General features: G+C 42.9%; 1 protein-coding gene across 2 annotated transcripts in view; it reads left to right on the forward strand.

Annotated features, from left to right (window-relative positions):
* Nucleotides 1-27,292, forward strand: part of PIK3R3 (phosphoinositide-3-kinase regulatory subunit 3) — a 293,502-nt gene that overhangs the window by 228,788 nt on the left and 37,422 nt on the right. Inside the window, exon 1 of one of the 2 annotated variants that reach the window (XM_056844283.1) lies at nt 26,236-26,341. The exons of the other annotated variant lie outside the window; for it this stretch is intronic. Coding sequence (XP_056700261.1) covers nt 26,236-26,341 — 106 coding nt within the window. Of the gene's footprint in view, nt 1-26,235; nt 26,342-27,292 lie in introns of those variants that run through there. 2 annotated transcript variants of the gene reach the window in all.

A 27,292-nucleotide genomic window follows, 5' to 3' on the forward strand; every position in this document is an offset into this window, starting at 1 on the left:
AACTAAGTATGAGCAGTACATCTCCTTCACTCAAGGCATTCTCTTGTCACAAGCCTAGGCAAGAGACTTGATCTGAGAGTGCTGTATTATAAGCAGCCTTTGTTGGAAGAAACACTGAGTAGTGGAATAGCCCTTCACCATACCAGAAACAGGCCAAATAAGAACCAACGGTGGAGGTTAAGTTCGACTAATTAAGTTAATAAATTGTGTACCCCTTAACTATTTTGTATGCAATCAACCCCAAAAGTCACCACATAAGGGTCAATGAGAATTTTGGGGGATATTTTCATAAAAGCTATGTCACTGTCAAAATTAAACAGAAAAAATTATCCAGAGGACAGGAGTTAACATATCAGAGAACACTGAATGCCAGAAAGAAAGGCCATGGAGATCATGCCACTTAGATTTAAAGATAGCTGATCAATAGTATTGTGGGTAGCACAAGAGAATGTTCAGCCTGCAGCTGCAGAAAGTGCCAAGATTGTTGTTGGAGGTGCCAAGTCTCATAACTGGGGGACTGGGGATGGAGAACACAAAGGGTTGCCCCTCAAACCCATTAAGTATCAGATCCAAACTCCACAACTTGGCACCAGATTCACTTACTGCCAAGCATTCCTTCCACAAGTCCCCTCTTCCCAAATATATTTTTATGGGGGGGATAGTATTGGGAGCCCTCACAGCTGCAGAGGCCTCAAGTTAAGGTCTGCATCCTCTCACGAACACCAGGAAACATGCAAAATATAGGCTGCATTGACTTATTACAACCTCTATTTTTTCATAGGGATCAAGAACACAACTTGTTCTCATACTTATATGCTCCCTTGCATGTAGAGCACAGCTGAAACAATCCTGGTTTGTGAAAGCTTCGCTCAAACTCTTAATTTGCTGCATCATCCAAATACAGGTACCCGGGCACACTGGAATTTGAAACTCCAAATTGCTCAGGTACCTGCATTCAACTGTCATAGCAAACTGGAGTTCGACTGAAGATTTCACAAACCAGGAAACCTATCAGGTTTCACATCCAAGGAAAGAGGGAGAGGGAGCTCTTGGTAGCTGTATTCATGGGCAAACAGATCTGTTGTGACATCTGAATGTCCAGAGCATTACACTGTCCAGTTTAATGGGCTAGCTGAGAAGCACTGGGAATTATACTTCACATTTTTCCTGAAGGCATAGGAAATGTAGTTTCCAATGCTTCCTGGTTCGATTTATTTCTCATGTTTCCCAGCAGCAATGGCAGCACCCAGATCTTAAAGCTGAGGCCACTGCTACAAGACCTCTCTGCTTCATCCCCCCTTCATGATAATAATAATAGTGTGCTGTCAAATCACAATGAACTCATGGTGACCTCTGGACCATGGGGTTTTAAAGGCTAGAGATGAGCAGAGGTGGTTTGCCATTGCCTTCCTCTGCATAGGAGGAGGTCTCCCATCCAAGTCCTACCATGACTGACCCAGCTTAGCTTCAAAATACTGATGAAATTGGGCAAGTCGGGCTATTCAAGCTGCTTCATCCCCTCTCCTTACCATGTAAACTTGGGAATGGGAGGGGTATTGAATGACTGAGATGACTACAGTCAAGGAGGTGTCTCTGAGGGTCCCAGGTCCTATCTGAATGGGGTTCAAGCTTGAAAGTTGTTCATTCAGATCCATGTTGAATGAAGCCTAAATTAGTTTGAGTCATGCCAGTTCCCAGTCAATCCAAGAGAACCATGACAATCTCAAGTTAGAAAGGGAACCTTGAATGAACCCTCTTTGAAAGTAATATTTAAGTACAAGTTTCCTTATTAAAACAAAAAAGTCATAATAAACCAGTTTTCATTTTTTGACTGCCCATGGCAGTAAAAAAACAATGCATTGGGTTGTGTATTTTAGGGAAACAAAGAGTGTTTTAGATGAAAATTACTCAGCAAACAATTCTTACATAGCCTTTTATACAACTACTAGGATTAATGTAATTTGAATGGAGAATGTACATAAATACTGGCCATTGTGCGCATTCACCAGACATCATGCAAAATGTGCACATATTAGCAGTCACAAGAGCATGGAATCATGGGCATTGCCCGGTCACCAGGAATAATCACCATGTTGAAGATAGTAATTCTAATCCACTTTTACAAGACTGTCATGTAGACCATATTTAGTTGTTGTTTTTAAATCACAGTGGTGGAATTTATCTCCAGCATCACAGCCAGTCCAGTCCCACGAATTTAGCTAGGCTTCCTTACAACTAAATAATGTCATAGCCAATGGTATCAATTATACATTACACTTAGTCCTGTGATTATTTTTCAGGGTTTTCTAACAGATTGCAGCCTTAGGGGCTGTGACAAAGTAGAACTCTGCTGCACGGTGCAATGCTCTCTTTAAATCCTTCTCTTCAGTCCTTTTATGCAATTAAAAATTGTCATTCCCAGCTTGCTTTTACCCTAGTTGGGGAAAAATCTATGAGGGCCTGTAAGTTTTCCCAAGCAGGTATAACAGACATACGTTAGACTTAATTTTTTCCCCTCTGAATCATTGGGGAAGAACTAGTCTGGGGACTGGAGATTCGCCTGTGTCATGGTACAAACACTGTCCGTGTCCAACCAACCAAAGGTGAATTTAGCACTAACACTCTGAGGGAGTGAGGAGTTGGTTACAATGTTCCACCCACATAGATTTACACTTGTTTTTCCTAGAGCATGATTTAAGTCCAGTTGCACCTTAAAGACCAATCAGATCTCCAAGATATAAGATGTTGAGAGTCAAAGCTCCCTCTCTTTCAGAGTGGCCAGTGACTACCGATAAGAACTCAGTCCACCAGGAAGTTCTCCTGCACAGCCCCACACTGAAATTATTAGGAGAAGCACAAGAGCATGGCAGCATCTGAATGGGGCATTAACAGGCAAACTTTCCAACAGAATGGGTCATTAATACTTATAATAATTAATTCTGAATTTCTATAATATAGGGTTGCCAGGACCCTCTTTGCCACCGGAGGGAGGTTTTTGGGGTGGAGCCTGAGGAGGGCGGGGTTTGGGGAGAGTTGGGACTTCAATGACATAGAGTCCAATTGCCAAAGTGGCCCTTTTCTGCAAGTGAACTAATCTCTATCGGCTGGAGATCAGTTGTATTAGCAGGAGATTACCAGCCAGTACCTGGAGGTTGGCAACCCTACCATAATATCCTTACTGACTCTTCATGTATCTCTAATCCTGAAGGATAAAGTCATAGGAAGCACTGTATTATTTGAGAAATGGTTGCAATCCATTTATGTAATTAAAGACTATACCCTCAAGATGTGTGCTGAGAAGGGGTCATACATGCTACTTAACAGAGTCTTTCTCCAATTGTTCCACATTACAAATGGAAGTTAACTATTTTAATATAGTGTTGTACACGAAACCGATCAGATATCTGCAATTTCCAGGTAGAAAAGCATTAATAGGGCCAGAAGTTCATCTATGATTACAATGATAATCCCTCTTTTGAATGTGAAGAGAAGGTTCCCGGGTAAACGGGAGCCTCATTTGCCGCCTTGGCCGGGGAGAAAAGAAAGTTTTTTTTGTTTTGTTTTTTTAAAGGGAGAGCCAGGCGGCGCCCGATCGGGAGCACGGGGGCTTGCACGAGGCTCCTCGTGTGGGGGACCATGTGAACCGGATGGCTCAGTTTAAGCCAACAGGCTGCCTCCAGGGAATTTAAAACAGCCAATGGGTAGGGCAGCCCTGACCTGGATGGCCCAGGTTAGCATGATCTTATCAGATCTCAGAAGTTAAGCAGGGTCAGCCCTGGTTAGTATTTGGATGGGAGACCACCAAGGAAGACCAGGGTTGCTGTGCAGAGGAAGGCACTGGCAAACCACCTCTGATAGTCTCTTGCCATGAAAACCCCAAAAGGGGTTGCCGTAAGTTGGCTGCGACTTGACAGCTTTTCACACACAGACAATGGGGAGGGCAGCCTGTTGGTGGATGGGAGGGGTTTGGGGTTTGGATTCTGGAGGCAGAGGTTTTCACTCTGGTCCTCCCTGTCCCTATAAAACAGGGGAAGTGGGGGTGAAAGGCTTCAGTCCGTCTCCTGATTTGTCCCACTCTGACCCTCCCTATGCAGGAGGCATTTTGGGATATATATTGTCACAGCTTAGGCGGTTGCGCATGGGAGCTGGAATTAGTTGGCTGGGGAAAGCGGCTTGCATGCCCCTTTCCTCAGGACGGGGGACCCCAATGAGGGGTTTTGGGGTAAGATGCTATAAGGGGACTGGACCAGATTGATGGTCAGGCAGCCTCTTCCCAAGTGGTGTGGGTAACACCGAGTGGCGAACGTCCTGGTTCAACGCAAGAGCACCATCGCTTCCCATTGGTTTCCCACAGCGGGATCGCTGTGGGTGGGAACAGTACATATCGCCGCATTGGGGTCGGCACATGTACTTGGTTCCGCCCCCATGCTACGCCAAGACTTGTAGCTGTTGCCATTAAGCTGTGGTCACTTAATTTCCAAATAAAGTTAACAAGTTCTTTTCCAAAGTTAAAAGTATCAATGTGTTATGGATGTTAATAAAATTTGCAAGTTTAACAATGATGTGTAAGTAATCGTTGATAAGCAGTTTCTCGGGCTGGTCCTGGGTCGGCAAGCAACATTCTTACTATCCTAGCAAAGGAGGAAGGGATAAATAGCTGTGAAATACTATCTTTAAAAGATCAATGAAAGAAAAAAATAACATCTTCCTTAGGGCAAAACTTCAAACTATCACTCATCTTTTGGCATGTGTGTGTGCGCGCACGCGCAAGTGTGTGTGAAGTGGACTTATGGTGACCCCAGCAAGGGGCTTTCAAAGCAAGTGAGAAGCAGAGGTAGTTTTCCATTGCCTTCCTCTGCAGTGTCTTCCTTGGAGGTCTCCCTTCCAAGTACTGACCCTGCTTACCTTTTGAGAACTGATAAGATCAGTCTATTTGGTGCCACCTTCCCTCCCATCTTCTGTCATTCAAAGGCAAAATTCTACATGCCACAGTAGATGGCAGCCATACAGAAGGCAAACCAAAGCAGCATTGTGGTGGGCAAGTGCAAGCCCCTAGTTGAATAACTTAAGATGGATATGCATGAACACTATTTTATTTTTACTCTTTAATTGATGTACTGGGTGGTAACTTTTGTTTATTTTGCAGGCAACTGTTCAGTGGAGTGTTACCTATTAGTGACAATACCTTTAAACTGTGCTTAAGAGATACATTTTAAAGGGGAAAGGAAGGTATGTAGGCTCCCCCACCAAGGGAGTGGTTACAACTTTGGGATTCAAAGCCATCCTTAATTCCCATAATTTACTTCATGATGCTAAAGTGATGATAAAGAACATTATTCGTTATAATAAGAATTGGTAGTTTAGAGTAGTAAATTCCAACAGAACTTTGGACCCCACTTGTTCAGGAATTTACTGGATTTGACAGAAAAAAGTACAATGAAATAACACACATGAAACAAATTTTCCTAGACATTTAAATTTGAATAAATTGGCATTCTCATATTGATTACAGTATTAGGGGCTTTATGAGGAACTCCTCCATAAATCAGGAGTGTGCCTTTGCCACAAAATGCCACAAGCAGCAAACTGTATTCATCTGTTTCTTAGGGGACTACAAAGCCATTCAAATTACCAAGGGTTTCTTGGAAGCTCATGGAAAAAAGCTTAGATAATTTGAATTACCAAATGTTACCCACTGGTCTTGCTTGAAGTTCAGCTCTAAGCTTTTCCAGCCTTCAGCTGTCTAAGCTAAAGCTGTCCTAGCTCTCAATGACATCAGAGCAGTTAAGCCACTCATAGAGCAGAAAGACCTACCTGGGTACCCTGTGATATCACAGAATATTAGCCAATTGTTACTGGAGAACACCATCAGCATGTGAGCTATGAACATTCTAGTTAATGTATATGTACAATTATAATTGCCCTAAGAATGCATTTCTAGAACTTCAAATGAGGGAATTTTAGCATTTAATGAACTTTCAGACTTTATCTCTGTCCCTAAAACTTCCGCAAGAAGTAACCTGACCAAAGCCATGACACGGAAGCAGCAAAATCTCCAGTTTACAAATGAAAGTTGCTGAGACCAAAGAAAGAATAACTTCAACCAGGTGGTCTCACTACAAGGCCTAGTAATTTATTACCTAGCTTCTGGGCTTTTGCTTCAAGCAAGAAAAAAGCTACTTGTCCCTCTCCTGCTCTTGATCCCCGTATGAAACAAAGAGGATAACTTTGATCTGAGCTGCTCTAAAGGAATTAACTGTAGTGCTAGTACTGACATTAACACACTCATTAGCTGGATTAAGTTTGGAGTTGCCAAACATTAATCCAGTTAATGAATGTGTATTTTTCCTGCCACACATATTTTATTGGCATTCTGAGTTGCTGTTGGTGAATACTGTGACCTGGTGACTAGGACGCTGACAAACTCTTGATTTTCATGTATTTATTTATGCCATCCGTTGCCTATTAACATTGAGCCCAGAGCAGTTATATGAGGCTTTCATGAGCCTTTTGGCTAACTCTAAGTGATGGCAGGTAGAACTTGTGGCAGGTAGAACTCCAGCCAGGCGGTTCTTGCTTTTCTTCCTTTATTGTGCCACACTGAAGAATGACAGAAACCAGAATCATTGCATACTGAAGGGTTTGGGACACTGAAAATTCCCTTGTTCCTTAATTTTAAATATATTTTATATGAGTTTATAAATTTGTATATATTTCATGCTGCCTTGCTCTGAGGGACTGGATTGAAATGATATCATTCAAGTAATCCATTTGAAACAAAACAAACACAGCCTGTGCATTAGGCTGGCTATCATATCCCCCCCTCCCACTGCAAACCACAGGCCAAAGTCCCTATTGCTCAAGCCCAAGGGCTCACAACTCCATGCCTGGGCAGGAAGGAGACCCAAACACAGCTGATATGTTGTGCAGCTAGCAAGAGGTTCCCCCTAGCACTTCCCCTTAATAGGACAGAAGCCAGCATTCTTGGCAATTAGCTGCAAATACGCTGTGTGGCACCAAAAGATGAAGGAACGGGACAGGCAGAGGTGCTCAGGACTGATGTGCAATACGGAAAGCCCCATAGCTTCTCTCTACCCTGTTTAGATAGTTAACGGCTATGTCCGTTGCAACGTACTACATTTCAGTTCACTTTGGGTGCAGGGAGATCCCTTGCAGGCTTGAAATAATTGCTACACATTTTCCATATATTTATATTTTCCTTTCCCAGAATAACATGCTTACAGTTTCAATTTTTATTGTAATAAGTGCTGAATATTTGCAATTGTACCAATGGTCCTATATACTTACCTATAAATGTCATGCATGAAGAGGAATGGGCCTTGAGACAGAATTCAGTTTCCAGGGCTGGAATAGTCAAGCTTTTAGTTCCTGCTGTTTGGAGAATGGGTGGATGGAAACAATGCCACAAATCCTACCCACCCAAAGAGGAAACATGAGATTCAGTCTACACCCATTACACAAAATGCTTGTTCCTTTTTTAACAATTGCAAGGAAGAACACTTAACATAGAGCACAAATATTAAACAATTTGCAGGATTCAGCACTGAATGCCTTCCTCCTCATGGGTATAGGGTTGCCAGTCTCCAGGTACTAGCTGGCAATCTCCTGGTGTTACAACTGATCTCCAGTGGATAGAGATCAGTTCACCTGGAGAAAATGGCCGTGTTGGCAATTGGACTCTATGGCATTGAAGTCCCTCCTGTCACCAAACCCTGTCCTCCTCAGGCTCCACCCCAAAAATCTCCAGGTATTTCCCAGCCTGGAGCTGCCAACCCCACGTACGTACCAACAGCCCATTGCATGAAATATTGCTGCTCAAAACAGAGCCTTATGCTCAACACAGCACAGTTGGCTCTAGTCCACAGAGGTCCCTTCCTCCTGCAATCCAGTTCTGAGCTGAACTCAGCTGAGCCTAACTCTACATAAGGTTCCTCATCCATTTCTCAGATTGTACATGAAGCTTCCTCACTGGTTTTAACATCCCCTTACAGACTGACTGAAGCGTGAACGCTGCCCGCAGGATTACAGGGCCCTTTGTGACAGCTTAACAACCATTTTGTGATGAGGAGACTTAGTTAAGCCTGAGTGAAATTTGGCAAATGCCGGGCATATTGACTTTCTAACAGTCAGATGATTTGGAATGAGGACTCTAACATGGTAACAACATTACCAGCCTGCATAAGCTTCTCAAAAAAATGCTTAATTTTGGAGTGAGGAGAAGAGGGGCAGGTGGGTTTGTCATGTCGGAAAGGTCTAGAATAGAGCAGGGGGACTTTCTAGAGAGGGCCAATGTTCTGCAACAAGGCATAACTGAACCTGTCAAATAGATGAAAGAACCCTTACCCTTCACCAAGTACCCTCATGCTTAACCAGTGCAAATAACTAAGACTGTATCTCAATATAAGTGAGTTTCAGCACTTTTAAAGAATAAAGCAGTTTCTGCTAAACGATGACACAAATCACTGGGCTGTATCATACAGATGTTCCACTGGCAAAAGTGGATCTTTATCACTTTCCCTTAGTAGCCTCTCTTTGAATAATGTTAACAGGATCCTGGGGCTTCTGAAGCCAGCCACTTGATCCTACTCTGTTAATGAAATCTTGTTAAAGGGAGCCAGTGTGGCATAGTGGTTAAGAGCGGTGGTTTGGAGGGGTGGACTCTGATCTGGAGAACTGGGTTTAATTCCCCACTCCTACACATGAAGCCAGCTGGGTGACCTTGGGCCAGTCACAACCTCTCAGCCCCACCTATCTCACAGGATGTCTGTTGTGGGGAGGGGAAGGGAAGGTAATTGTAAGCCGGTTTGGTTCTTCCTTAAATGGTAGAGAAAATCAGCATATAAACACCAATTCTTCTTCTTGTAGAGACAATGTGTCCCTGACTTGGATAGCCTAGGCTAGCCCGATCTTGTCAGATCCTAGAAGCTAAGCAGGGTCAGCCCTGGTTAGTATTTGGATGGGAGACCACCAAGGAATACCAGGGTCACTAAGCAGAAGCAGGCAATGGTAAACCACCTCAGAATGTCTCTTGCCTTGAAAACCCTATGGGATAACCATAAGTTGGCTACATCTTGATGGCAAAAAAATTCAGACAAGGAGAAAGTTCCATTGTTTCACATTATTAGCCCCTCATTATGGAGAGGCATGTTTTCAAAGACCTTAAAGGAAGCCATAAGTCAGTCTCTCTCAAAGAAGCCCTCTCTTGAAAGGGAGATAGTAACTAATTACCAGCCTCTTTCAAACTTACCATTTTTGGGCAAAGTAATCTAGATGGTGGTGGTGTAACAACTCCAGGGTTTCCTGTATGCGTTATCTACCCTTGACTAATTTCAGTCTGTCTTCAGGCCTGGTTTTGGGATGGAGACCACGTTTGTTGCACTAATGGATAATCTCTGAATACTGCTGGGAAAGGAAAATGCATCCCTGATTATTTTGGTAGATTGTCTTCCATGTGCGAAACCATGGAGCACTCAATATTACAGGAACACCTTGAGAAGAGTGTGAGGTAGAGAGGCACGGTGGACATGAGATTTCAGTCTTCCTTGTCTGGTCATATCCAGAAAGTCATGGTGAAAAATGACAAGTTGGGGTGTGGCAGGCTCTTTCTCGGGATTTGATCCTTTCATCCATCCTGTTTTATTTACAAGATCCTCAGAAGCTTTGATGTTGGATGTCACCAGAGCAGCATAGAAATATTTAAATAAATAAACAAATCCTTTTGTGGAAGCTAGGATTTTACTAATTTGTTGTGCAGTTTTGGAGACTGGTGCATAAGTGCTGTCACACGTGTGTGCTGTTACAAGAAAATGAGCAGATTTTGTTATACAAGGTCCTCCTTACTGAGCATAAAACTGTTTATAGTGTCATGTTACTTTGTAACCCAAAAAAATAAGTGCGTTGCGCAGACACTTGGCATGTATGCTGCAAAACATGATGCCTCTGAAAACATGTTGCCTTTCACTATAGTCTGTGAATGTGTAAAATGTACAGGAGGGCTAATGAAGACTGCAAATTTTATTTCAATTTTCATTATCTCTTTCATGTGCCTGTTGCTTTGTCCCACCATTCCCTACTGCTGGGGGGGGGGCGGTTAGCTGTGTGATTAATTTAACCCTTGAAAAAGCATTTTGGAAAGCAGGTTGCCTACAAGCTCTTTTATCAGTTTTAAAATGTGTATACATAGTTTGGATTGTGTCTTGATTGGAAAAGATAAGAGTTTCAGAGTCTGGACAATAAAGGTTGTTTCTTCCGGAGCTGGCAGCTTATTCAGAGCTTTTACTGTTCCAAGAGGAGTTGGGAAGTGGTGTGTTAACCTAGTCACTGTGATTTGCATAGGAACAATACAGGTTTTCAGTTTTATGGCAGGTTCTTGGCCTAGAAACTGTTGTTATTAAACCTTGCACTGGAATGTTGGTCCATTAATCAGCACTGCAGTATTAACCTTGCCTTTCCCCTGTAGACAATAAGTATCTCATGGGTTTTCAGTACACTATAAAGCCAAAGCTAACTTTTTTTGCAATTTCATAATCCTCTAAAACCATAGATATCAAAGCATGAGACAGGGCTTCCTACTTGGACAGGGTTGCCAACCTCCAGGTACTAGCTGGAGATCTGCTAATACAACTGATCTCCAGCCGATATAAAACAGTTCACCTGGAGAAAATGGCCTTGGCAATTGGACTCTATGGCATTGAAGTTGCTCCTCAAGCCCCGCCCTCTTCAGATTCTGCCCCAGAAATCTCCAGGTATTTCCCATCCCGGATCTGGCAACTGTATACTTGGAAGTGCCAATAGTTGCTAAGGAAGGTGAACGCTTCTCCCTTGTGTATATGTCCATTCCATTAGAAGTGACCTTTTCCCACTCTTGTTCATGGTAAAAATTGATAATCCAAAGCTTTTACTATGTGTTTGAAGCCTGGTAGAGTTCCCACTGGTAGACAACCCACATTTTGAAGATTTATAGGGATGTCTAAAATTGCACATTCCTCTACTGGAGGTAAACAGTTTGGATGGCCTATTCCCCAGTATCATGGAGGTTCCAGAGGCTGGAGAGTTGGAGGAATGTGTGGAACAGGCAGAGGCATAATGTATGTGAGATCTTGCTCAAATGAATCTGGGATATCCAAATGAGCCTGGCACCTTGAACCTATAGCTCCTGTTTAAACCCTACATTCTGAACTATTCTAGCAAGTTTCCAAAATGAAAGATGTCAAGGTTCTAGTCTGTTGGTGTACAAGCAATATTCTGTAATCTGGAAACCCTAATCCCTAAACAATGCACTGTAATCAGGAAACCCTGAGGCCAAGCTGTGGTCATTAAGTGGAACAGAAAACATACCATTTATGTGATCAGATGCACTTTTGAAAAAACAGATCACGGGGCTAAGCCATCAGATTAAACCTTGGTTCTTGCTCTTGTAACAGTGACAGATTTGTTGAGGAAAACCTCCTCCTTCTGAAATACACTGTTCTTCTGACAAGCTGTAGGAAGGGAAAAGGCAGCAGGCAGGCAGATCTTTCTCTTTCCATGCCATCACTCGCTTTAGAAAAGATTGCTGGGTGGGCTGCAGGTAATATCCCAACTCCCACCACTGAGTACTACAAAAGGCAACACCATAGAGAGTGTTGGGAGGTGGTAATAGAGCCGCAGTGGCACAGCCACTGGCTGGCTCGTTAAACCCAGCCAGAAAGTATAATTATCAGCCTATATTCACACCAAGTTCCAGTAGCCACCTAGTAGCATGGCATTTCCCCCAGCAGCTCTATTGTTGCCTTCAAGTGCCTGCTAATAAAGGTGCCACCTCCCCCTTCCTTTCCAGCAGAGCTCAGTGCTAGGGGCATGGATATTCATTGAAACCCACCCAGACCCCAACCACCCACTGACTTTAGGAGATATCACTTTCATAATATCAATATGCATCAAGCAGAAGCACTAAGTATGAAACAGTGTCTGTAAGAACCACAACAGGATTTTTCAGATGAGTAAGAATGCTAGTTACACCATGCCGAATGCAACATGCTTCTGGGTAATGCCTAGGTTACAAAATGACAAGGTTCCATTAGCAAAGGCAGTATATAAGTGGCCATTGTGTCGCTTCATACAGGATATATGGGATTTTATACGGGCACAAATCTGCAAGGACTGCTCGAAGTAGCCACTGCTCCCATTGTAAAATCTAAAAAGATGCAGGAGTTCAAGCCTGCCGGGAATTCACACCCTCTGAGCTGGATGTCTCCTCCCCTACCCTTTTCAGATGAGTGAAAGCTGACTGTAGCTATCCAGTGGTAAATAAAAGACACTCTGCACTTGCCCAGAGTCACTTTTCTTTGTTATTAGTTCACATGCTCAAGCCCTGATGAACTCTGCTTCATGTTACATTCTAACTGTATCTTTTCCCCTCCAGTGGCTTGCCATTAAGATGGGGTAATGTTTTCATGTCTTCTGAATAAAGCAAATAAAACTCCCTTATAGTATCTGCAGTTTTTGAGAAGAGGTTACTGTTGCCCCACATGTTTCCCTTAGGAAAGGTAAGCCAGGAAAAGCAGCACCTACCAAGCAAACATAACCATGTTTCCATCTGAGAAAATGTTAAAGGAGAGTAAATGTAGCCAATCAGCCACGCGTTGTGATAAAATAGGTCATTTCAGTGGCATAAATTGCATCTGTGCTGTGCTACTGTAGGAGAAATGATACTCCCCAACAAAGATGTGTTTGTGGTGTCTGCCTTTGACCATTTCGTTCAACTTATTAAGAAATAATGTGGCCTTTTTAAATTTTTCATGCCCTCAAGTCTTCTCCTTCCCTTTCTCAGCTTTGCAGTCACATTCCTCTCCCCACCCCCAAGCCTTGGATCACAGGCACGCTCTCTCCTTGTTGGTGAGGACGAGAGGATTACAGATCTCTCAGTGGGATCTGTATGGCACTCCCTGGGTCCCACACCTCTGGGGCAAACAGAATTGCCTCAACAGCATTCCTAATTCAGGCTGGGGGGGTGTGGAGCACTACAGCCTGACAAGATCTCCCACAGGGCCATAGAAAAGTTTGTAGGTTTTAACTGAAAATTCACGATGTCGTCCACAGGACAAATTGTGAAGACTGCCTAGAGCCACATTCTGGCTTGCCACAGATGGCTTCAGAATCATGGTATTTTGAAGTACATCGTTATAACGGCGGGCCCATATCATCCCGATATGAAAGAGGCATTTTGCATGTTGGAGCCTAAAATCTGCCCTCAAACATGAAGCACAAATATGGAGTATACACCTTGTTCAACAGGATACAAGAAGAAAATTCTGCCTTTCTAGAAACAGCAAATAAATAAACACAGTAAACAATTAAGTAACTTTCTTATAAACAAGCTATATAGACTTTTGTATAAGATTTGAATGGCCAGTGTGTGTATAAATTAGATTTATGCCTCTATAACTATTAGAGAACAATCCTAAGTGGGTCTACTCAGGAGCCTACTCAGCTGTTGTCCATGGGGCTTATTCTTGATGAGATGTTCACAGGACTGCAATGTTTGGGGTGGATCTGCTGCTGAAAAAGAAATGAGAGGTCCTCATAGACCACCCAAAAATGTGGCTGGGTACCATAGGGGCTGCATGGACAAAGCCATGTTTGGCTGGCTGAAGTAACGAGGAGAATTGGGGGAGACTGGGTGGAAAAGCTGACTAAATCTAATCTTCTGCCATCTAGAACAAAGGTGGGCAGAATGTCATTCAGGAGTGCCCAGTCATTCTCCAAGGAATTAAAAGTAGCTCTTCTTCCCTCCCCTCTTCCAGCACAGCTGTGATCACTTTCTTATCTTTGTCTTTAAAGCTACCACAACAGTTTCTCTCCTCTTTCTCTTTTGTGCAAATGAAAGAAAGAGGCATACACACACACACACACACACACACACCTTCATCCTGGATGGGAAAATGAGAGCACCAGCACCCTCTCCCATCTGCTTCTCCTCCTCCTCCTTCATCCATGCATATGCAGACCCTTACTTGGGATGAGGAAGGAGCATGATATTGATTCGGCCCCCTGGCATCAAAGCTGCTATTGTCCTCTTCAAGGGAAAACAGAAACAACATGTGGTTTTCCCCTGCAGTTTAAGTTACAATTTGGGGCGGGGGATTGCTCCAAAAGGCTGTCATTTTTGTACAAGCTGCCATTTTGTGAGTGGCTTCAAGCACTGAGTCACCATTTTGTAACTGGTAGATGCCAAATCTCTTGGGGGGGGGGGAATTAAGTAGTTCCCAGAAACATAAAGTCTGTTCTAGAATAGGTATGCTCTAAATTACAGAAGATTTCCTAATAGGAAGATAGTAGAGATGAAGAAGCTGGGGGTCCTTTTAAGGATTTTGAGTTGAAGTACTATGAGGGGGTATAGTTGGTGCCCACCCAATGAGAACAGGATAAAGCTCGTGTAAGTTTCTATCTGTACAACAGTTATGCAACCATATTTTTTGTGCTATTATTGCTGTAGTTTCTGCCCGTCCTGGTATTGTTGGATTAGAATGAGATATATAGCTGAGTAAAGATATCTTCATTGCTAAATTAGCAAATCAGGGACACATGCTAAAAGTCAGAAACTTTCCAAGTACAATCAGACACAGAAAGAAAGCATGACTAGTTAAAATAGAGGACACAAGATGAGGAATGGAAGGAACAAAGATGGTCAAAGCAAGAGCTATGGTCAGTATTCTCTGGGTTTATTCTTCCCAAAAATGGCAAGTATGCCCGTAGACTTTAAAGGAAGACCCAGGAAAGCTCATCCATCCCAAAATGAGTAGTTGGATCTGTTAGAGTTTTTAAAATTGGACCCCTAGAATAAGTGGTTATTTTCAGAAACATATTTACTCACCAGCACAAAAGCACTCAAGTAGACTGTGAGTAAGCTTCTAAAATACTTCCATGTTCCACTGACAGCTCAGTTATAGACCAGTTCAAAACCAAGAACCTTCAGAACAGGGTCATCTCTTCTATGTAGCTCTGGTCTTTCAAATAATAAATGCAACAAGTGTGTCCTATGGAGCTGACACTGTCTGACACAAGAGATAATTCTTTAAAACAGGGACTGTCACTTGGAAAAAGGGATATCTGGCTACATTAGTCAGCAACTTTATAGCATATATACACAAATGTATATATTCCCCCATGTGATGACAGCCTAAAGGAAATGAAGATAGCCAAATCCAAACCTTCAGTTGGTACAGAACGCCACCACTCAGTTCTTTTCAGGAGCTAGGTGAAGCATGCATATTACTCCCATTCTGCAGTCACACCATTGACTGCCCATCAATTCAAGGTATTGGCTATCACATACAAAGCCCTTCACGGCCTTGGTCCATCATAACTGCAGGACTCCCTCTCTCCCTGTACTTTACTGTGACACCTTCACTCATCTGAAAAGGGCCTTCCCATCCTGCTTTGACTTACTGCGCAACCCTAAGGAGGGGGGGTGTTAAGAAGTGCCAAGGGACAGTGCCCCCGCACCGCTGCCTGAGCAGATTCCTGGCCTGAAAAAGAAGGCAAAAAGTTAATTTTAACAAAACCCCATGAAATTCCTCTATAGGGTTTCACAGAACTACTACAACTACCTTTTTGCAGGTGTAACTTGGTATCGGCTAAAGGGCTTTGGGAGCACCGTCCCCGGGAATGCTCCCCTGGATGCTGGCGCAAGCCCTTGCACCAAGAAAATGCTGCTGGTGAGGCTGTGCTGGCACCCATGGCTTGCACTGCCACACTGCTCCCCAGAGTAGGCATAAGTGGCCCCACGCCGGCATTAGTGCCAGTTTAGCCAGCCAAGTGGCACAAACATCGACACTGGGATCATGCCATCTCCCCTACCTTGGGATTGGGCTGCCCCACTATGTAATATGTATGAGTCTCAGTGAGAAAGGTGGACTATAAATAACAAATAAGTACCTCTTTCCATTGGGAATGCTTAACAGTCATGTTTACTTTCACATCTGGAGTCTGGTAACTATATTTGTAAACCAGAAGGAAATTTCTCAAGAGATCTTGGAGTGAATTTTTTTGTTTACCTGTTTGCTTTTCTCAGAGGTATAAAATGATTTGTCTGCTTGGATCACAGACAAAGTTAATCTGAAGCAGTTTATCCTGGAGGTTTCCAGAAAACAGGAAGTTAGAGAAAGATATATGGATAAATCACCGACTGACCCTTGCTATGGATGAGTGTACATAGGCCAACTAGGCTATTACACTTTGGGTTTATTTGCATACAGTTCCACCTTTTGATGTATTTCCAATATAATTTTAGTCTTCTGTGCCCCACAAGGAGTCTTGCTGCTTCAACATCTTGGAAATGATACCGCTGGGAGCAAACAAGGGTGACAAGGGAAAAGGAGTGCCATTCCAGAAGCTGGACTGAACATTATGTTTTATTCTCCACTACATCCATAACAGGGTTGAAACCTACCCAGGACCTAATCCTATGAGTAGAGTGAACGATCCTAATCATAGGTTATAAATATGGCCCACCTAGGCAGACTCAAGACATATTTATAAATGCAATTGATTACAGGGCCTTCATTGGCCATCCCCTTTATTGGGTTGCGGAGAACACTGGCCTGGATATGCGGGCCAGATTGTTTCTCTTAAACAGCTTGAAACAAGATGACCCTTAGTACTGGACGCAAAAGAGGACTATACAACCCATGCCTTTCACCACCAAGCATGCACTTTGCCACGGGCTGCTGCCATTCTTACACCAGTGCTGGGTGACTGTAGCTAAATCAGGTTGCTGGTTATTAAATTTTTGTAGCGTTGCCCAGAAGCAACCCAGCAGATTGGCTCAAATGGCTTTTCTGTGTTCAGCATATTCTACTGGAAGTTCTTCTGGCTTTTTCCAAAACACATGAAAACACTCAGGTCTTTAATATTTAATCTCGCCTCAAAGTATAAATTGTCAGTTTCAAGGAAATGAAAAAGAGTAGATAGCAGTTGACAAGGGGAACCTTTGTTGCATCAGAGTGCAGGCAGAGTGTTGCTTCTATTCTTTTAGTATCAACATCATCCTCATCATTGATATCTTTATTATAAGAGACCAGAGATCATGGGTCTTGCAGCAGGAAGACAACATTTAGGCTACAAAGGAATACGGCATATTTGGACCACAGAAGAAACACTATATTAGAGCAAGATATTTGACCACTATGAAAGGTTAGCTGGGATATATGTCTACTCACTTAAGTTGTAACCAGAATGCATATAATGCTTTTTTTTTAAACCTGTGGTGCGTTCGCTGAAGCCTTTTATAAAGAAAGGACTCTTGCCACATAGCAAGTTACATGTGTGTGTTTACAGAATCCTTTATCTCTGAGAGGAATTATTTGAATTTATAGCCACAAATGTGCAAATGATTTAAAAGATACAAAAGTAACTAGTGAAGTTGACCACTGTTACGGACAACATAATTCTAACTTCAGTACAGAGGGAACTAAGGATACCAGAAGGGGGGCCTAACCTAAATGCAACTGAGGAAAGGCCGTGGCTCAGCGGAAGAGCATCTGCTTGGCATGCAGAAGGTCCTAGGTTCAAACCCCAGCATCTCCAGTTAAAAAGATCAGATGGGCAGCTGATGTGAAAGACCTCAACCAAAGATCCTGGAGAGCCACTTCCAGTCTGAGTAGACAATATTGATGTTAATGAACCAAGAGTCTGATTCAGTATAAGGCAGCTTTGTGTGTTCTGTGTTCATGAGATGTCTAGGGCTAGCATGGGAGGGGGGTATTGTGGCATGTTAACAGGGCAGGGTCAACAATGACTCAGTGCAAAAATTGTGTCTCAGTCTGTTCTAAGCTTTTTCCACGTGAAGCAACAGTGATTTCATAATTATTAAAACTTTAAAATGCAAATGAAATGTTCATTTTAAAAGTGAAGTTTAAAATCAGCAGTAACACCAGTAGCTAGTGACTGGGGTTAGCACAGGGAGAACAGTGTCAGTGGAAAGAGTTAAAAATTCAAATGACGGTATATCAAACCATTGTCAGCTTTCCACCTATGAAATTGCACCGATTCTATATTTATTCTGTCTATTAAATAGAATGTATTATTCTGATAGCAAAGCTTATTTACTGAGGGGGGGGGGATCAATGCCATCAAAGGCATAGCAACTAACCAATTGTGAAAGGAGTAGCACTGGATTAAATCAAGATAATTGATCTTTCACAGATGAATCCTGGGGTACATGGAATTCAGCTGTAGAATCTGTAACTGAATCCCCGCCTTTTTGTAAGAACCGATTCCGGCCTGTAGGAGGGAATAATGGTTAGCCATCCAATCAGCTTTGACAAAGAACTACATAGCTCCTGAGCACCGTATACATACAGAAATGTATGGATGACAGAAGATACCAGGGTCATACCAGGGCGTCCCTTTCTTGCTTACAGACAGCTGGCTAACCTAAAACAACTTCTCACCCATGATGATAAACTACTTAACAGGAACATGGACTCTGGCACCAAGGCCTGCAACAAACCAAGGTGCCAACTTTGCCCTCATATAGATTCTAGGAACATCATCTCTGGACCCACCAATGTCTCAGGTTCATACTCCTGCTCATCTTCTAATATGATTTATGCCATCACATGCCAGCAATGCCCTTCCACAATCTACATTGGACAAACAGGTCAGTCTCTTAGACAAAAATTAAATGGACATAAGTCTGACATCAGAAACCACAATATTCCAAAACCAGTGGGAGAACATTTGAACCTTCCAGGACATTCTGTTGCAGATTTAAGAGTAGCAGTTCTCTTACAAAGGAATTTCAAAGGGAGATTGGAAAGAGAAACTGCTGAATTACAGTTGATATTCTAACTAAAGACAATGCATTTACCTGGGCTGAATAAAGACCTTGCATTCATGGCTCATTACCAATGCTGATTTCTCCACACCCATCTCTCCCCTGGACATCACAGACTCTTCTGCATACCACACCTAATCCCTCCTGCTATTCACATTTACATACTGTTAACATTTACATACTAATGCTTGTCTGAATTCACTCTCCTCTATTTAAAGACAGATGGATTCACATTCTAGCTGTATCTGAAGAAGTGTGCTGTGGCTCACGAAAGCTCATACCCTGCCAGAAAATATTTTTGTTAGTCTTTAAGGTGCTACTGGACTCTTGCTCTTTTCTACTGTTATTGTAGATTAAGTAATTTAGAATAATCCCCCCTTGCTTCTGCCCTGTCACCATTACCCAAGTTAGAATACACTGATGTAATAAAATAAATCCATCCACTTATCCTCTTTGTTGAGTGAAAAAAAGGATGGTTTAACTAACGACATTCTGATTACTGTGATGAACAGTGTAATTGTGACATTGTAACAGAACAGATTTTACAGTGGTATTGTACGGTAAGCATGATACATGAAAATTGCAGGTATATCTGTTGATTGCCAATGCCAAAGCATTAAAGGGTACCTAATCAATGTTAAGTAATCTTGTGAACACTTCTGGGATTCACTATTTCTGTTAGAGGATGCTAAATTGAGACATATTTTAATCGTCTCTAAGAAACGTTATTTAAAATATGAAAAAGAAAGCCTATCTGCCTATCACAAATTAATCAGAGAGTGAATAAGGATATAAAATTAATTTATCTAGAGCGAATTACTTGAATGAAAGCCCTGTGCTTTTATGCAGCTATCTCTCCATCAAGGAGGTTGGTTACTGTAGCAGCAGCTTTCTTTCAATTACATGCTATAAAGATTGTTCAAGTAGTCCGAGTAAACTTCAAAATCTATGTTGCCATACTTCTGTGAAGAGAGTTTTCTTAATTTGCAACACCATTTTTATTCACATTCATCATTCACCCAAACCCACAGCTCTGTGTTTAGCAAAGGGGTTGGTTAATTGGTGCACATTTTGTATCATCAGAATGTGTAATATGGTTGTCAGAAGCTCTGGATGGAGAAACTATTAATTGCTTGTTTTCAGAGGAATAAAGTAGTTAAAGAAGTAATGTTGTCTCTTTCAGGTCTCATTCTGAAGTCACGTTTTAAGTCTTGTGTCTTAATTAAGCCCTGTGTCTCAAGACATCAGATAGGGAGAGCTGTACCATGAATGTTTATTTTGCAGCAAAGATGAACGTTTAACACAGGGGTTCTCAACAAGGGGGGGATTCCCCCCCGGGGGGGATTTTAGGGTTCCAGGGGAGGAATTGGGATACTATTCAGCCAAGTGTGATGTCCTGTAGATTATGTACAATCTGTAAAATTGTAGTTTGTTTTTAATTTAATCGGCGACATTCAATAAAGTTTATGACTATCTTGGGAAGGGGGGAATTATATTCTGAACAATGGTGAAAGGGGGAACTGCGCAAAAAAGGTTGAGAAACACTGGTTTAACAAAACCAAAAATCAGTCAAAAGAATCAGTGTAATTTCATAGGCAGTGTGTGTTGTTTTCCCTTTAAAATAACTGTTCCCATGTGTAGCTTGCATATGTCCTGCAGCATATATCTCAAGATTTATTATTCTAACATCTTACACCATAAACTGCCTCTCAGTATGACATCAGATTGATTCTACCACCAGAACAGAAAATGTGCCCTTCAATCCATGCTCTTATGACCCCTGTCATTGTTTGGAAATGTCCAGAAGACTCTTGTTCTCCTTAGTTAAAGAGCTGTCTCTTTTATTTCTGCAACTGAGCTTCACTCAGGCCCATCTATTACACTTGCTAAGGGTAGTTTCACACATCTAATTGAAAAACCATGGCAAACTGCACTGTATCTTGCTAGCTCAGCTTACAACCTAATGCTGCATCACATTACTTCTGGCTTTTGGGTTATCTGCAACAAGTATGCTAGATCCCTATGAAGTGTTGCATGAAAACTGCAAATTGTCCTGAGCATACTTTCTAGGAAGTAAGTTCCCCTGAGATTAGCTCTGTGGGATATTTGTTAATAAACACATTTAGGAACTGGCTGTAGAGGAATGCAAATTAAAGTAACACACAACAAACCCATACATAGGAAAGACCTTCTAAATATATGCTAAGGCAGGAGTCCCCAGTGCCCGCTGACACCTTTCTTGGTGCCCACAAAGTGTTTTTAAAGTGGGTGGGCTCTTACACAGCAGGCCTTCTGACTGGCCAAAGAAGATCTGACTGGCTATGCCAGTGGTTCCCAAACATTTCGGGCCACAGCCCCCACGGTTCTACAAACTCAACTCCAGTGCCCCCTATCCTATCCTATCCTATCCTATCCTATAAAAAGCATTATTCAAAATAGGGGTTAGCATGACTCACTAAAAAAGACAATAACAATAAAATTTCAAAACAGTAACACTTAATTGCACATCTATTCAAAATCAAATTAAAACTTTTTAGTTGAAATTTATTCAGCAAAACTGAAGAACTTGATCCAGTGGTACCAGCTCTTCAAAGTCTGGGGGGAAATTCTGATAGTTTCCACCAAATTTGCAAGCAAGGTGCCATGGCTTGATCTATTGTAAATTAGTGAACAACACAGTTGAAGGGGACTACCTCTAGTCCCCCCCTGCTGCCCTCTTGCCTCTTAGCTTCCCCCCCAGGTAATCCCACCGCCCCCCCAGGGGGTAGTACTGCCCATTTTGGGAGCCACTGGGCTATCCAGATTAAAACAACATTGTTTCAGTGGCAGCTGCCACCACAATGTGTGTTTTATTTTCTCTCACTCCTCTTTTCCAGTGTATTTTTAAATTACTGCTCTTCTTCACTGCATGTGGACTTCCTCTATGTGGTTGGCTCAGCCTCCTGCAGCAGCCATTTTGCGGTTGGCTCTGCCTCTCGTGGTGGCCATTTTATTGTTGTGCCCACTACCCTGCATCAGAATCCCAAAGGTGTCCACAGGCTCAGAAAGGTTGGGGACCCCTGTGCTAAGGAATAAGTCTTATTGAATTCAGTGGGATTTGCTTCTGTATATAGGTACTTCAAAGGATCACGCAGACAGTCATGAGGTTCGACCTCAACTCAGATTATTTGTGCAACTTGCATTTAGGGATGTCCCTTTCTGAGTACTGCTCTCTCTTTACCACTATTCCTTGAATATCTGTAGATTATTGCATAGTAAACAGCTAGGAGCAACGTTTATATGCCTAAAGTTGATGCAAAACATTTTAAAGGCACATAGGATTTCGTTGTAGGTAGCCTTAAAATTATCTGTCTAGAACGGCATTCATTAATTTTTTTTGTAAAGTCACTCGAAAAACTTGAATTTAAATTCCTGCTGGCTTCAGTCTCTCAAGCAGCTGTAAGGGGCACTGGGGCTACTGGGCCAAACGCCAAAATAAGAAGGCTGTGGGGTGAGGGAGCATCGGGGGACGTTGCAGGCATTTCCATCTAGTCAGCGTTTGGGAGCACAGCGCCTGATTTTTCGGCTATAATCCAATGCAGGGCGAGTAGATCTTAAGATCTGTACAACCGACCCAGATCTCATAGTTGATATTCGTGAAATTCATCACGTGTGACTATTGTTCTGGGTAGCGAAGCACCATTTAGTAAAACGAGGGGGGGCAGTACTGTGAAGGAAAAGGGAGGTTGGATACAACAAGCTCTTTCGTCCCCTTTCCCCCCTCCCCTCTCCCTCCTTTCTTTGTCCCGCTTAGTAACTGGGGTTCCCAGCCAATCCCCATCCAGCCGGCCTGCTTCTTAGCCTTCCTATTGGCTAGTTAGGCAGAGGGCCTTTCAACCAATCCGCAGGTTCGATGCTTTCTTTCAGACAAAAGACAAGCAAAGCGGCTCTCGCAAACTGGGCTAGCTAATCCAGCCCCCCTCCTCCCGCCCGTCGAGCAGGCGTGCATCCTGGCAGCTAGCCAAAACTTGAATATCTAACTTGGCTCCTTAAAATAAGGGGGAGAAATGCCTAGAAATTTATACATACATGTTTAAAAGGATGCCGCGCAACTTTTCGTGTCTGCTGTCATCTTAATCAAAGTTCTCTAGACAAAGCACTTGAAGTTCAGGCACGTTTCCCAACTCGAGTTCATTTATTTGTGTTGTCACTTAACTGACTGGTTAAATAACTTATCTCCATCTACAGCACAGGAAAAAAATAATAATCCCGTAGCCTCTGAAATACTTAAACATCTGTGCCATCAGAAGCCGTATGAGCAGTAATAATACAGGTTAAAGTTTCTAAGGACAGTAGCATGTTTTTTGTCCACAAACTACTTCATTATTATGTGCAAAACTAAAGCAGACTCTCACCAAGAAACAAGAGGATGCTTCAGCTCAGCCTGCCTGCAAAGCCTAGTATAACTAATCAAGTGAGGAGACTGAAGCCCATTTTAGATATAAAAACCACTAACACAAAGAGCTTGCAGATGGTAAATAAGTGATTTCTTCCCAGATGTGTACTCCCTGTGGACATTGGATGAAGTCGATACGTGTGTACTTATCAGATATGACTGTGCATACACAGTTTTCCTACTTGATATCCTTAAGGACCACAAAACGCCTGTGTGGCTGGGTATTAACAACTAAATTCCCTGTGAAAAATAATATACATGTGATGTATGTCCTGCTAAGTTTTCTCTAGAAATAGACATGATTCTAAATTTAATTTCATTATCTATTATTAGTAAAATGTATGGAAGCAGATGTGTTCTGTTAGACTACTCTGAATATAAGAAACTGTAACAACAACAACTCCAAAATGTTAATGATTTTGCAAATACCAGTCTATGAGCAACTACCAAACAAGATGAGGAAAGAGTGATTAGGGAGGAGACAGCTGAGACAATACTACTGCATCGTAGCACTTTGTCATTAGGAATGACCAGGATGGATAAAAAATCTATGTATTTTCTCATTTCATATAAAGGTCCTGACCTGATCCTAATCCTGGATGGAAGGTATCTCACTTCAAAAAATGCTACATAAGCATATGCCCTTTGCCCCCAACATGTCCTGTCAATGAAGCATACAATTTTAGTTTAACAATCACAATCCCAACCTCTTGAAATGCATAAAATGTTCATATTGTTCAATCTCTCACACAGACACAAACAGAACATTGTGCCCAGCCTGCCATAATGAGACCAGCAATTGCCTTTTCCTGGGAGTAACACCCATTGAGCAAAGTGGGACTTACTACCAAGTAAATATGGCTGAACTAGGCTGCAAACTACAAACTTTCAGCCAGTTGCACTTAATCACATATCATTAAACACACACAGAAAACTGCAACAGGGGAAGTCAGAGAAACTGTAACCCAGAGATTTAGCAATCTCATTGACTAACAGAACTAATCTGAAAGAAATTGATTTATCTCATGGAGCAAAGAAACACTGTGATCCATAACTAAGTGTGAATGACATTTTTTTTGCCCAGCTGCCAGCACAAGTAAAATATAACAGATACACTGTTTGCTACGTACACACACACACAATACCCTAAACGCTAAAGCCTATACCGGTATGTGTTCCAAAATCCTTTTATCTGTAGTATGCAGAAGTTTTGTTACTGCTGTTATCCTCTTCCTTTCTACACATCAATCCAACTTCTATACATACAGTGTGATTTACTCAATACCTGGATTGTTATAAAGAACCAAAAGAGAATGTGCCAGTTCTTGCTTCAATTAAGATAAACTAGCTTCTATAATCCCACCACCAAAATTGCTCCAGATACAACTGTTAGTTACCGCTGTTATCCATCCTGACTAAATATCACCCCCCACAACCAGAGCATTCAAAGCTGTCTATTTACCAAATAATGTACGTCTCCACATTCCACTTAATTTGCAGTAACCCCACTGGAAACAATGGGATTGTCCTGTAGTAGGTAGATGCATACAATATAACATTGCATGTGTGCACAGTATGCCATCATGCATCCGGCCAGTCTCTTCCACATGCAGCATCCCATTCAGGAGTAATGCATAATCACACAGCCCTGTCACCCAGAGTCAGCACACACATTGGCAGGGATGATTCACATGAACATGTAGGAGGTATGTGGCCAAAAGTAACATACTCTCCTCAGTAATACCAGTAATATCAGCAAGCAGATACATACTATCTTTTGCCTCATCTTCTGTGAGCCGTTTGGGAGGGAAAGAGGAGGGAAACACTGAAGAGCGTGTCCTAGCCTTGAATGTTCTGATGCTAGCAGATCTACCTCTGAGCAAAGAGTGTGTGTGTGTGTGTGTGTGTGGAGTGGGGAATCTACATTTGCACGGTGCTTCCATCGCCTGCTGCTCCTGCTGGAGGCATCTACCTTAAAACGCTGCTGCCACCCGTGAACCACCCACAGTACGTGCGAACTCTGAAAAGATCGCCCTAGGTCAGCCTGGATTTTTTTTGAAGTTTACCGACTCGCATCTTTTGTTCCTCCGCAAGTCGGGGGAATGTCAGTGCAATTCCGCTCGTCCGAGCACGAGAGGGTTAACCGAGGAGGGGTGGGCGGGGCGTCCCGTCCGCTCGGTCCCTCCCGCGCTTCCCCTCGGGTGGGCGGAGTCTAATCCGGGCACAGAGGCGGTTGGCGACGGTTGGGGCCCTCAGAGCCTCTTTAAAATGAAGCCGTGCGGGGCTGGGACTCGCCGAGCAGCCGAGAGCGCGCGCGCCGACGCGGAGCTGGTGCGCGGCGGGAGCAGCGGCCGGCGCCGAGTCGGCGGGGGGGTCGGCTCGGCCCTGTCCTGAGGCGCTAGAGAAGCGAGGCCGTCCCCCTCCGGGCTCCATGGCTGCATCCTCGCCTCGGGGGAAGCCAGGAGGATCACTTTAAAAGAAAGGGGAGCAAACCCCAGTGAGATTTCTTCACGTCTGTTTTTTAAAAAACCCTCAGACTGCCTCTACGCTCACGCCTTTTCGAACATTATATATAGAGAGAGACATATATTTGCTCGTATCTTTTTTTTCTTTTCCTTCACCCTCGCTCTTTAAATTCGGATCCGGCGAGGACGCCTGGACTAAAGTGACTCCCTTCCCCACCCCCTCCTCCGTTTCCCCGAAGGAGGGGATTAATAAAAGCGTTTTCTTTTGCTCCCTCGCGCTTCCTGAGAGGGGAGTGGTTTTCCTTGAGGAAACCGTCGCGAAAGTTTCTTCCCTTGGCTTTTTTTCTTCTTCTTCTGTGCGTGCGATGGGCGGCGAAGAAGCCTCTTCTTCTCTTTTCTGAATGCTCTGCCGTGCTATTTATTAGCGGGGGGTGGGGAGAAGCTGACAAAAGAGGGATCCCAGCGATCGCTCGCCTGCCTGCCTGCCTGCCACCATGTACAATACGGTGTGGGATATGGATCGCGATGATACGGACTGGAGGGAGGTGATGATGCCCTACTCCACCGAGTTGATATTCTATATTGAAATGGATCCTCCAGGTAAGGCATGGATTGCACTCACCCCCCCCCCTTTTTTTTTAAGGGAGACTTAATTTTGGTGAAAAGGGCTGCGCGTATTGATGAAACACCAGTGTCAAGTGTTAAAAGTTCATTGTTCTCCCTTTTTGGTGGGACAGCAAGCCTCCTCTTGCTTATTGGTTGCTGAAGAGGCAAATAAATGTTCTGAAGTGTAGACGTCGTTGTTGCTCGATTCTTTTGTCTGTTTAAACGAGACGTTTGAAATGCCTCGTTTTTGTCAAGATCGGAGAGCTGCTTGCGTTTAGGCTGCAAAGTCTGGAGTATACATTCTTTTTCAGATTACTGAAAGTTCTGTTTGTTGTGTATCTGTACTTACATGCAACTTTTTTCTTCCCAAGGCTAGCTTGTGTGTCATTTTCTAAGGCTGGAAGGGGGGGGGGTTATAATATGCACTCAGTGTAATGTTTGGGAGTACCTTTGTTTTAGCTCTTGGTTCTGCCGTGGCTTTCAATGGCGTTATAACTCGGGGGGGGGGGACGACGACTTTTGCAGCCCAATCCTAGACATGTATACTTGGAGATAAGTTTCACTGAGTCCAGTGGAGCTTACTCCCAAGTAAGTATGCATGGCATTGCAGTTTAAGTGTCTTGTATATACTAACGTCTGTTGTAAGATTTAACGTAGATTTGTAATAATCTCAGGTTCTTGAGCTGTATTGTTCTGACTTTTCTTTGGTATAGCATTTCTTTTGTGCCTGGGGAGGACTAGGTTGAGAGAAGAGCCAGAAGTTAGTGGAATTTTCATATCACAGTTATGGTTGTGAGTCTTTAAACACTTCAGACATGGGATTCTTGGGACAGCTTTAATATGGAAAAGGCAATTATATTTTTTGTTAAAAGTTGAACATTAAGATCTCTAATTTTTTACAAAATTCTGGTCGTCATACAAATATGTAATCTCAAGTATTTGGAC

The sequence above is a fragment of the Euleptes europaea genome, chromosome 2 (genome assembly GCF_029931775.1).
Source record: "Euleptes europaea isolate rEulEur1 chromosome 2, rEulEur1.hap1, whole genome shotgun sequence".
Lineage (NCBI taxonomy): Eukaryota > Metazoa > Chordata > Lepidosauria > Squamata > Sphaerodactylidae > Euleptes > Euleptes europaea.